We start from the raw sequence: 12,972 nt of genomic DNA on the forward strand, positions 1-12,972 counted from the left end.
AGGATTTTCTATGTCGTATGGAGTCATCACTTTGGCCAACACTTTACCCCTTACGGGCCGACCTGGTGTGAGCGGGGATTAGTCTGGGTTGTGGTTAAGGCTTAAAGGTGCCACCCATAGTTGGGGCCCATCCAGGACAACCTCATGGTTCAGACAAAAAAAAAAAAGGATTTTCTATGAGGGAATGAAATGAGTGTTTTCTGAAAAGGGGTATGTGTCACATGTGTGACGTTAGTTTATGTTTTTCTTTCTATTAGACTTGTAGGTTTAGTTAACTAAAGAAAAAAAAAATGAGATTTTATGTGGGTGGGATGGGGGTGTGTGCCCGTGTGGGGTGAAAAAAATCAAGTCACCTAGGCTATAGCCCAGGTTAATTTATGAAATTAATTAAAAAAACTTAAATGCTAATTATTCATTAAATAAAGAACAATTAAAACATAAATAATAATTAATATAATTAAATAAGGCTAAGATATTACTTAAGTGTAAATATTAAACTAAACAAACTAATTTTGAATAAGAAAATATAAAAACAAAGTCCACAAAATAATTAAAATTAATTCAATAATTTATGAAATTAGTAAAATATTTAAATACTAATTATTCACTAAAAAATAATAATTAAAATATAATTACTAATTAAAGTAATGGAAAAAGGCTACCATGTTGTGCAGTATAGCCACCTTGCTATGCATTTAAAATATATAATATATATTCGAATGATTTAACAAAAGATTCTATAGAAGGTACGAACCTTGATGGATGCATTTGCTGTAATGCTACAAATTCCACAAAATACGTAATTCCGCTTCACTCCTACAGTAAAAGGTATTATTTCCTCATCTCTGTGTGTTATCTATTGGTAAAGAAACACAAATAAAATGTAAGGTCCATTTCTAATGTAGAGAGTTAAAGAATTAGTTTAGTTTGGGGGATTTTCAGGTTTGAATATCTGCAAAGGATATTAGCCAAGGAATTTCAGTTTGGGGGATTTCCAGGTGGAGTAGTCTAGGTACGCAGATGGTTGGTGAATAATAAGTTCAGTTTGGGGGATTTTCATGCCCTTATCTATATATTTTCCATGGAACCTGCAGTCTCATAAATTGACATGCTTCCATTCCTCGAAATGTAATTATATCATTATTCACGGTTAAAGGAAAATGTTAATCTATTATGAGCTCTCTGATAGAGATTTAGATATCAGAGAAATAATGCTTTAATGATTTCAAATCACCATTCTTGTTTTTAGTGGTTCTCGTGTTGTGATCATATTTCTTTTTTCTTTAATGAAGCCAGTAAACTTAACTTCATTACTTCAGTCACCATGAAAGTTAAAATTTATTTACTCTTTACTCCAAAACTTTCCCAAGTAACATGAAATGTAAATGAGATCCTGCTTGATTAAATTAACACCGATTTATTGACAAAAACAAGCAACTCGGCATGCACACAGTCACATATAAGCATGTACAGAAAAATTGAAGTAGGAATTTGAAGGTCAGTTATAGCAATTACACGATAAATTTGAAGGTCAGCTATAGCAATTACACGATAAACTTTTCCCTGCAAGGAAAAAAATTGAAAGCATTTATCCGTTACAAAAGAAGAAGAAAAAAAAAGAACCATTTTAGTCCATCTAGCCATTCAAGCCAACTTGGAAAATAAAAATAAAAAGAAGGTATTCAAGCCAAAGTAAAGGATTTTCTCTGAGGGAATGAAATGAGTGTTTTCTGAAAGGGGGTATGTGTCACGTGTGAGGTTAGTTTACGTTTTCTTTATATCATACTTGTGGGGTTAGTTAACTAAAGAAAAAAATATGAGATTTTCTGTGAGTGGGATTGAGGTGTGTGTGTCCATGCGGAGTGTAAAAAATAAAGTCACCTAGGCTGACTTTTAACTTTGGGCTATAAAAAATCAAGTCACCTAGGCTATAGCCGAGGTTAGCCTTGACGTAGGATCGTTCCTGCAAACACAAGACCTTGAGTGTAGGAATAACTGCTCTTAACCATTTGAACGATAAACCCTTTGCAAAAAAGAAAAATTCTCGAGAAAACATGAAGAAGAGGGCGAAAAAAAAAAACCCAAAGCTACAATCATCTCCTTTTTGCTCGACTCAAACTATTGTATAATCTACACACTGTTAAGAAGTCTTGATTTCTAAAGGGTAACTACACACGTCTTTAAGAAAACTCATAAGAAAGAAAACATGAAGAAGTTACCGCAGGATGAATGGACGTAGGACTGAAGAAGTTAAAAACCAAGAGGAAATACAGACTGCCCCGGAATAATAATTAACATATCATCATTGGTCAGGCGAAACCGGGCTCGAAGAAGTCTCAAGCCTTTGTAATAGTCAAAGGGAGACTAAAAACTGAAAGCGAAAACCCTAGACGCCACAGAACTTTCGGTCGCAATATTTAACAAGGTTCGTTTTTATTACCGATTATCACCATAGCTTCTTTCCCTGCTTGATTTCTCTATATTAAATGGTAGTTGATTGTGTTGAATTTGGGGAGGGTTTCTTTTTCTCATAGCTGTCTTCAACTACGATTCGATTGCAGAGAAAGTTTATCAGCTCATCTTCTAAAATATGATTTTTTGGAACATCTTTTACAATGCGATTAGGTCGTAATTGAAACAAAGTTAGATATTTAGGTTGAGACGGAGCTGTTGGGAGCAATATTTGGACAATGGTATTTCGTGTCCTTTGGTCCAAAACAAGACCCAATATGTTTGATTTTAGAGGTTCTGTCCTACATTAATTTTTGTAGTTCACTCAAGTGGTAATTTCAGTTCATATTAAGAAACTTGGCTTTTTTAATTTTTAATATAGGATATTTACGGAAGTTGGAGTATGGATAATTCATAATTTGAGTAAATATATATGGCCACATGAACTTAAAAAAATGCTTCTATGTCCATTTTTTGTTTACTCTTTTTTATTGATTATTAGAATTTTCTTATTTTCTTATTTTATTAGAGCTCTCATTTGAACTAACTTTCAATTGGAGTGCAATTGAATGATATATGTAGGCTATATTGTTGTTTTTGTTCTGTCAACAGTAAACTCGCAATGGCAGATGCTCATGAATCAGATAAGAACATTGAGATATGGAAGATCAAGAAATTGATCAAGGCATTGGAATCTGCAAGAGGCAATGGCACCAGTATGATATCTCTTATAATGCCTCCACGTGATCAAATTTCTCGGGTCACTAAGATGCTGGGTGATGAATTTGGAACTGCTTCAAACATCAAAAGCAGGGTCAACCGTCAGTCCGTGTTGGGTGCTATTACTTCTGCTCAACAGAGGCTGAAGCTGTATAATAAGGTTCCTCCCAATGGGCTGGTTCTTTATACAGGAACAATTGTTACTGAAGATGGCAAGGAAAAGAAGGTGACAATTGACTTTGAACCGTTCAGGCCTATAAATGCCTCTTTGTATCTATGTGATAACAAGTTTCACACAGAAGCTCTAAATGAACTTTTAGAATCTGATGATAAGTTTGGTTTTATTGTCATGGATGGAAATGGTACTCTCTTTGGGACATTAACTGGAAACACACGAGAGGTGCTACACAAGTTCACTGTTGACTTACCAAAGAAGCATGGAAGAGGAGGGCAGTCAGCTTTGCGTTTTGCCCGTCTTCGGATGGAAAAGCGGCATAACTATGTGAGAAAGACTGCAGAACTTGCCACACAGTTCTTCATCAACCCTGCCACCAGTCAGCCTAATGTTTCTGGACTCATACTTGCTGGTTCAGCTGACTTCAAGACTGAGCTGAGCCAGTCGGATATGTTTGATCCTCGCTTACAAGCAAAGATATTGAATGTCGTTGATGTCTCCTATGGGGGAGAAAATGGGTTCAATCAAGCTATCGAGCTGTCTGCAGAGATTCTATCTAATGTAAAGTTCATACAGGAGAAGCGCTTGATTGGCAAGTATTTTGAAGAAATCAGCCAGGATACGGGAAAGTATGTCTTTGGTGTAGATGACACATTGAAGGCTTTGGAAATGGGTGCTGTAGAAATCCTAATTGTGTGGGAAAATCTGGATATCACTAGGTATGTGCTGAAAAACATTGCAACTGGTGAGATTATCATAAAGCATTTGAACAAAGAGCAAGAAGCCAACCAGAGCAATTTTCGGGATACAGATACCTCTGTGGAGTTGGAAGTTCAGGATAAGATGCCGTTGCTTGAGTGGTTTGCAAATGAGTACAAGCGCTTTGGTTGCACACTTGAATTTGTAACCAACAAATCCCAAGAGGGGTCCCAGTTTTGCAGAGGATTCGGTGGGATTGGGGGCATCCTTCGCTACCAGCTTGACATAAGATCATTTGATGAGCTATCTGATGATGGCGAAGTATATGAGGATTCTGATTAAAACTGTTGGTGCTGCTGAGTGTGGGAGGCTTTAGCAAGTATGGCGTATCTTTGTTGCTGCTGCTACTGGGGATTGAAGTTTTGATTGCTTCATACTTTCAAAACTGCATCCAGGGGATAGGTTATTGTTTCCGGTAATATTTCTCTCTCACTTTCATCACCGTTCTGCCTTTATCATCTTTTGAAGCAATTGGGACCTGCTATGTATCGCGACTTCCTCACAGGTTTTACCATAGAAAACTGTGAGGTGGTCATGAGTTTATTCTGTGACCAGAGTGTATCTTTAATGGATGCTTGAAGTTGGCTCAATCAAAATACCCGTTGGTATTGGAACTTTCTGTCAGGTGTCTTTTTCTTTTTAGTTTTTCCCTATCTCATAATTATTTTGTGAAAATGAGAAATATTAGAACTATAAAGGATTAATTTTCCCTTTTCTTTTTAGTTTTTTCCTTTTTCCTAGCAAACATTTTGTCGAGTCAATTAATCTGTGATGGGGTTACCTTACATCTCGCCTAGGCTTTTGGCTCTACAAAATTGTGGCGATGTAACCTCACTACACGGTTTAAACTTTGTGTTTGTGGCACTGGCACTACCTTTTTAACATGAGAATTGGGAAGGATTACGAAATTCAGTAGGTCGAATGGATGCATTTTCCATGTTAGATGCCTTTGGGTCCAACCGCCCTCAGGAAGTCATGATTTGTTAACCACGAGTCAAACTTACCAAAAAGAAGAAACCATGATTCTACAACTTGATCCTCCTGATTCAATGCCCATGGGAGCTTTCATTCGCACCCAGTTTTCTACTCAACACACCCAAGGCTCTTAACTTTTTAACACTTTATGCTTATTATCTTAAATTTGCTTTTACTATTTCATTGATTTACAGCAATGCCCTTTGAAATTATGGTCAAATCTCATTTTGCCCCTTGAAACTTCAAATGACCCACTTTCCCCCCTCGACCAAGATTTGTTAACCCACTTTGCCCCATATCGTCAATTCCGTCAAAAAGTATGTTACCTTTGATGGCGTGGCAAGGGTGGTTTTGTAATTTAATACATGGGTCCTAGTTTTTTTTTAATGATGTGGACTACATGTGGGTAAAATAAATAGTAAAAAATTCTTCAATTTTTTCAAAAGTATATATAAAAAAAAGAAAAAGAAAAAAGCAAACCCACCCCCTAGCTGCCTCCCCATTCTCCCCTCCCTTCGCATATCAACCCTAAATCCAGCCCCCAGCCACCTTCCCACCAACCAAGCCCCACCTCGATCTCCCCCACCTCTTCTTTCTGATGCGTACCTCTTGATGCATGAGCATCCATCCTAGCAAAAAAGGGCTAAGTTTTAGCTATATTAAATTATTAAGTTCATTGTTTTCCTATTTTTACTAGGATTTAGTTTAATTTCCCATTTTGAGTTTAATTTCCTTTGTCAATTAGGGTTTCTTAATAAACTAGAAATAGGAATGCTAGGCTGATACTCTAGTATAAATAGGATATTAAGAGGCTATTGTATTAGTTTTTATCAATATAATTTCAGACTTTAGTAGGGTATACTGCCGAATTGCCCCCTGAACTTGTACATAACTCTCAATTTACCCCCTGACTTTTTTTTTTAGCCAATTACAGGCTCGAATTAAATTTTATTATCAATGTTCCCCCCACCGTCAAAATTCGAACATTTCATCCAATTTGCCGTTAAATATGAGGGCAAATTGGTCATTTCATATGTTAAAAATAATTAAATACTGTAAAATACAATAGTATGACATATAAAATGAAAAAAAAAAATCATTTTAATAAACAGAGGGTTGGGACCCACCCACCCTTTCTTCTTCCTCTCTGCCTCTCTCCCTACGACTCCCTCTCTCTCTGCAACTCTCTTCTCTCTGCAACCAAACACCAAACCCTTTCTTCCCTCTCTCCCTACGACTCCCTCTCTCTTTGCAACTCTCTCCTCTCTGCACCCAAACACAAAAACCAAACACCAAACCCTTTCTTCTCTCTCTCCAACCAAACACCAAACACCAAACCCTTTCTTCAAACACCCTCTCTCTGCGACTTCGCCCCTCTCTCTCTCTGCCCTCTCTATCAATCTCTCTGCCCTTTCTCTCTCTCTCTCTCTCTCTTTATGCAACCAAACCCATCAGCCCCCACCCTCCAAACAGCCCCATTTTATTCAGATCTTGAATCCATTGATGAGTTGTGCGATTTAGGGTTGAGATTTTGGGAGAAGGGGCAATGAACTTGTGAGGTGAATAGGTCTGGACCTTTAAGGCTATGGGGAAAAAATCAAAGGGGAAAGGCACGCGAATGGATTTGCAGTGGTTATGGGTTCGTTGGGGGGGGGGGGGGGGCTGTGGGTGAAAAAAATCTGGGTTCATTTGGGGGGTGGGTTTGTGGGTTCTGGGTTCATTGTGGGGTGGGTCTGTGATGGGGGATGGGGGGAGCTCGAGAGAGAGAGAGAGAGAGAGAGAGAGAGAGAGAGAGAGAGAGAGAGAGAGAGAGAAAGAGAGAAAGATGAGCTTGAGAAACTGCTTTGGCAAGAAAAAAAAAATGGTGGGATTTTGTTGCAGGTCAAGGGAGGATAGGTTGGAGAAGAAGACGCAGGGGGTGGGGTGGGTGGGTCCATAGGATTTTTTTTCTTTTTTTTCTTTAATTTTTTCAAAAAATATATATTTTCCTTTAATTTTTTTTTAAAAAATATTTTTTTTAATGATTTGATGGATTATTAGATGAAATGTTAATGATTTAGACGGCAAGGGGAACATTGATAATAAAATTTAATTCGAGCCCTTAATTCACTAAAAAAAAAGGTCAGAGGGTAAATTGATAATTAGGTACAAGTTCAAGGGGCATTTCGGCATTATACCCGACTTTAGTATAAAGAGTTTTCTTTGGGAATTTTGCCCTAGAACTCAATTATCTTTGTTTCAACTTCAAATCTACAGCTTTATCTTTATATTCTCTGTATTTTTGGATTGTTTGGGTCGCTGGATAGCCACTGCCTTGCATCAAATTGGTATTAGAGCCTAGGTTAATCCTTGTTCCACACCCTGGTTGGACGTGCTCGAGGTCGTGGACGAGGGAACCAAGCCCAACACACAGAGATGGCTTAGATGTTGCGTATGATGGAAGACTTGTTGATAGTGGTGCAAGCCCTCTAATGACAGGAACACGTGGATGCCTATATGGAAATTTTGAAATGCAACTGCGAACCCTTACACATACCCGAAGGTTGTGGTGAGGATGAATATGACGGATGTTGACAACCCTTTTCATGAAGCTGGAACCCATGGTGATAGTCATTGAGGTGGATTGGAAGAGCGGTTGGTTCGTGCATTGGATTTGAATGGTGGAGGAATTAAAATTGAAGTAGCTGATTTTTATGGAAAGATGCATGCTGAAGATTATTTGGATTAGGAGGCAAGCCTAGAGAATTATTTTGAATGGAAGTCAATGATAGATGATTGCAAGGTGTTGTTTGTAAAGCTTAAATTGAAGAGTACCGCGCTTCAATGGTGGAGGAGAGTTGAAGAGCAACGTGTTCGACAAGGGAAGTAGAAAATCAACACATGGGAGCATATGAAAGCCAAGTTACGCAAGCAGTTTCTACCAACTGATTACATTATAGAGTTATATGAAAGGTTTCATAACTTAAAACAATGTGACATGTCTGTTGAAGAATATACGTCTGAGTTTGATAATCTCTCACTTCGAGTTTGTTTTAATGAGACTAATGAACAGATGAGATCTCGTTACCTCTATGCTTTGAACCAGGCTATTAGAGATGAGTTGGGTGTGGTTCGTTTGTTCAACCTTGAAGATGCTCGACAATATGCCTTAATGGCCAAGCGCCGATTATTGTGTCGTGGAGGAATGAGAGTTGTTTCTGGACGCCTATATAATTATTAGCAGAGAAATACAACAATTGTTTGAGGGGTTCGAAGCTACCAAGGAGCTCGTATTGATGTTGGCTCACCATTGATGCGAGAGGAAGTAAAGGAAACGGGTTGCAGCAGTAGGTGCAACAAAAGGGAGTTGCCAAATCGTGATGCAATTGTAGGGCGACCGGTTGTCAATTGCCAAATGACTAGTCTGTTTTTCCAGTGAGCATGCAATTTCTATGTGATCGGTCGTCAATTGCCAGACGACCGGTCGCCTCGTTAACAGTGACGCGCGTTGTTTTGGTGTGTTTGACTTGATTTTCCTATTATTTTGGGTTTTTCTAGCCTATTTTAATAGGATTTTAGTTTCATATTCCTAGTTAACTTGTAGCAAAAGTCCTATGCATTATAAATTGGACTTTTAGGGCTAGGTTAATTTAAGAAGAGAAGAGAAGATAGGAGAATTCAAGAGTGAATTTTCAATGGAAAAACATAAGACAGAATTCAAGGGTGAATTCTTGAGTGTTTACAAGGTCATCAAAGGGTTTGAGCAAGGGTGAGAGAAAAAAAAACTATGGTTCTTGTGAGAGCTAAGGGGGTTCAAGATTGTAAAGTTGTTCTTACATACTACTGAATTTCTCAGGTGGATTACAAAGAGTACATAGGCATGAGGTCAAATCTCTATAAATCTTTGTGTTCTTTTGTGTTTATTTTTCTCTTTTTGGTGTGCGTGTGTTTTATTCTCAAAAGGGTTTGTGTGTGTGTCGTCGCATAGTCTATTAATGACAAGATCTTGGAGTGTTTTAGCACAACAGCCTGAACTGGTGGTGGAAATATGGTAGGCGTTAATAGGAATGAAAAGGGGAAGGAACTTATCAAATTTGGGTCTTAAAACATTGCTGTTCCAAGCAATCCCGGGGGTGGCAGCATGTCCCAAGTGTGTTGTTACACATGTGGTGAGAATGGGCACATGACTTATGGTTGTAAAAAAAAAGGATGAATTTGATAACGTACGAAGATGAGGTAATTGATTTTCCTGAACCAACCTATGACAATTTTGGCAATGAAGAGGGTTATTGATCTATTACCGATTGAAAGAGAATCTTTGGTGGTCAGGCGAGTGATGACAACTTCCAAAATTGAGGAAAAAGATTGGCGTCATCATAATATATTTTGAACACGAGTGCTCTGTGGGGGAAATGTATGCAATGTGATTCTTGATGGAGGAAGTAGTGAAAAGCTATTCACTATTGAGTGTGATGCATCCCATGTGGGAATAAAGGCTGTTTTGAGTCAAGAAGGAAGGCCAGTGGAATTCTTTAGTGAGAAGTTGTCAAGTGCTAAATGTCGCTATTCTACCTATGATTTGGAATTTTATGCTTTAGTTCGTGCAATTCAACATTGGGAGCATTATCTCACTTATAAAGAATTCGTGGTTTATTCAGATCATCAAGCTTTAAGATACTTGAGCACTGAAAAGAAGGTGAATGCTCGACATGTCAAATGGAGTTCCTACCTTCAAGAATTCAACTTTTCTCTCAAGTACAAGACTAGTGAATCTAACAAAGTTGCAGATGCTCTAAGTCGAAGGAATCTATTATTAACTAGGATAAGTACTCAAGTTATTGGGTTTGAGGAGTTAAAAGATCAATATGCTACATATTTATATTTCAGCTATATAGTTTCGGAACTCCAAGGTCCTACAGGTTGGAAGATGCTACCATTTCGAATGCATGATGGTGGGTATTTATTTAAATGCAATTTGTTGTGTATTCTTGAGGGTTCATTACGTGAACAAATTATTAAGGAGCTTCTTGGTTATGGATTAGGAGGACATTTTGGTAAGGATAAAACATTGGCTATGATGATTGATCGTTATTATTGATTTAGAATGTACAAGGATGTTGATAGACTGGTTCATACGTGTCAAATTTGTCAGTTTAACAAAGGAAGTTCCCAAAATACAGGTTTATAAACACCCTTACTAGTTGTCGAAGCTCCTTGGATTCATATTAGTATGAACTTTGTGTTAGGACTTCCAAAAACAGTAAGAGGATATGATAGTGGGTCATTTGAAGTTTAGGGGGACAAAGTGATCTTTGACATCGGGTGCATTGCTGTAAATAAGCCTAAAAATAATAATAAGGCTTAATTACACCAATGCCCCTTGCAACTTAAGTCAAATTCCACTTTGCTCCTTTGCTCGTTTGGTATGCCTCCCTAACTTGGACTGGCTTGGATAAAAAATTATCCCATGTTTGTTGTCATATGGTTCTAGTTTTAAATGGGACTAATAATATGGGGCCCACCAAAAACACCTCCTTAATTGGGCTTAGTGAGACCCGTGTGTGAAGGGGGGACTAGTTAGTCCCCTCCTCATCGCTCACGACTTCTCCCCTCTCCACGCCTTCATCTCTTCCATCAGTTCTCACCCCACCACACACCTTGTCACAGCCATCACCTCCCACCTAAGCACACACCTCGTCACAGCCATGGCCTCCAACCCTCATCCATGTCAGCTGCTCTCTCTCTCTCTCTCTCTCTCTCTTCTACAAAACCCAAATGGAGGAAATAAATCAATTAATTCAAATTGCTTTTTCTTTTTATGAAATTAGGAGAAGAACCTCATAAAACAATAGCTAACCATCAAGCAATTCATCATCAAAGAACCCACCCAAGCAGAAGCCTCCTCAAAGAAGCAAATTCCCAAATTTAGATTGTGGGGTTTGGGCATGTGGCTATTGAAGAGAGAGGAGGGTGAAGAGAGAAATAGTGAAATAGGAAATTGAGAAAGTATAAAATTTTGAATTAAGAAGCAGAGAGATAAATAGATTGAGAAGAAGAGCATAAGGAGAGAGGAGGGAGAAGATGAAGATGAAGAAAAGTTAAAAAAACAGAGAAAGAAAGAAGAAAAGTTAAAAAAACAAAACAAATAAATCCACTTGCCTTTTTTTTTTTAATTAAAAATAAAAAAGTTAAAAAATTTAGTCCTAGTCCAATCGTGCACCAAACACAGTACAAGTCTTATCCAGCTTATGCCAAGCCAAGCCAATCCAAGACAGTCCCAATATTTAGTCTAGTCCATGACAATCTCGCGTACCAAACGAGCCCTTAAACTCAAAATGACCCACTTTCATCCTTAACCAAGGTTTCGTGACCCACTTTGCCCCCTACTATTAACTCCATCTAAAAATCAACTTTGATGAAGTGGCAATGGTATTTTTGTAATTTCATACACATGGGTCATTAGTCACCAATTGAATGGGTGATGTGGCAAGTGGAGTTCACCTCCACATAGATAAAAATATAATTAAATATTCTAAAATTAAAAAATAAAAAAAATTAGAAAAAACCCTACCAGCCCCACTCACTGCTCTAGCCGCCCCAATCCTCCCACCTAGATCCTACCCACGCCCCCTATTCCTCAGCCACACCAATCCTCACCCACCCACCCCCATCCGTTCTCCTTTGAGCACCAATAATCACCCACCCACCCAGCCAATTGGTCAGCCACCTTACCCCAGCGGCGACAACCCCTGTCTTCTTTGCCGCCGGAAACACCTCATTTTCTCTCTCTATCTCTCTCCCCAGATGTAAAGAAACAAAGGAAACCCAGTCCCTCCATCATCAACGGTTTCCTCCCCAAGCACAAGTACCTGAAGACATCCCAAAAGGCGTCATTGATACTCTACCAAGGCATCCCCGTGTACGAGTCCCTCTAGAAGCTCAAGTCCAACAACAGGCTCGTCAACATGCTGGCCACAAACAAGGCCAACAAGTTCGATTTCACCGTTCAAATTGACGTTGCCACAACAATGGGAATAGGTTTTTTTTTAAATGTTCTCTCCTTTCCCCATCCTACCTAGCCCCTCTTCCCAACTCCCAACCAGATCCACCCTTACAGCTGCATCTTCATATCCAACCCACCCCATCTTCACACGATCCTTGTTTTTCATTCTCTTCCTCCTCTCACAAACAAACCCCATGGCTGCCATTGCAAGACCCATTGAAACCACTTAAGACAAACCCACGATTTCAATCTCCATGTGCGTAATCCTCAACTTCCAAAACAGACAAGCACAATAATTCACTTGAATGAAAAAAAAACTTCAGAACTTTTTAATTATTCCAAACCTGTGGTTCAAACCCAGGCAAAATCCCCAAACATCAAAACTTCAATCTCTTATTTCTTACATTTCACAACACTTAAATTTCTCCAAACACAGCCTATATTTAAATTTCTTGTACAATTGCCGGTTTCCATGGCCTTCATGTTGGCATCCACGGAAGCAACGCGAGGAACCCACTGGTTTCGTGGATGTTTTTGTTTGAATTTGTTGAATATGGGAGAGAACGAAAAACTTCGACCTCTGTTTTTTTTAGTAGGTGAAACAAAGTGATTTTATTAGATGGGGAGGAGAACAGTACAAGGCTTAGTATAGGCTAATTGGCCTCCTTAGTATATTGGCTTATTGGCTCCTCAACATAGTTTAATTTGGGTAGTTCCTGGCTCCTAATGGTTTGGGAGTTCTCTTAGTTGGACTCCACATTTCATTGTGGTTGCATGCCTATTTATAGGCATTCTTTGCCTACATCACCAAGTTTGTAGCTTTTACTAGAAACTTCTATATTTTACAATATTTATTTTTGTGGCTATTGTTTAGCCATCATGCAACATGAGTGTTCTTGAGTGTTCTTGT

At 38.6% G+C, this 12,972-nt stretch overlaps 1 protein-coding gene across 1 annotated transcript; it reads left to right on the plus strand.

Annotated features, from left to right (window-relative positions):
* The first annotated feature begins 2,243 nt into the window (after nucleotides 1-2,243).
* Nucleotides 2,244-4,827, plus strand: LOC110764427 (eukaryotic peptide chain release factor subunit 1-3). The gene is made up of 2 exons (XM_021967403.2): nucleotides 2,244-2,425; nucleotides 3,064-4,827. Exon 2 carries the CDS (start codon nucleotides 3,074-3,076, stop codon nucleotides 4,385-4,387), a length of 1,314 nt encoding a protein of 437 aa, XP_021823095.1. The 5' UTR covers nucleotides 2,244-2,425; nucleotides 3,064-3,073; the 3' UTR covers nucleotides 4,388-4,827.
* Nucleotides 4,828-12,972: the final 8,145 nt, after the last annotated feature.

Source organism: Prunus avium, chromosome 3 (genome assembly GCF_965620075.1).
Source record: "Prunus avium chromosome 3, drPruAviu1.hap1.1, whole genome shotgun sequence".
Classification (NCBI taxonomy): Eukaryota; Viridiplantae; Streptophyta; class Magnoliopsida; order Rosales; family Rosaceae; genus Prunus; species Prunus avium.

Excerpts from the sequence above, each read along its gene's own strand:
- LOC110764427 (XM_021967403.2), top strand. The coding sequence starts at position 3,074 with ATGGCAGATGCTCATGAATCAGATAAGAACATTGAGATATGGAAGATC.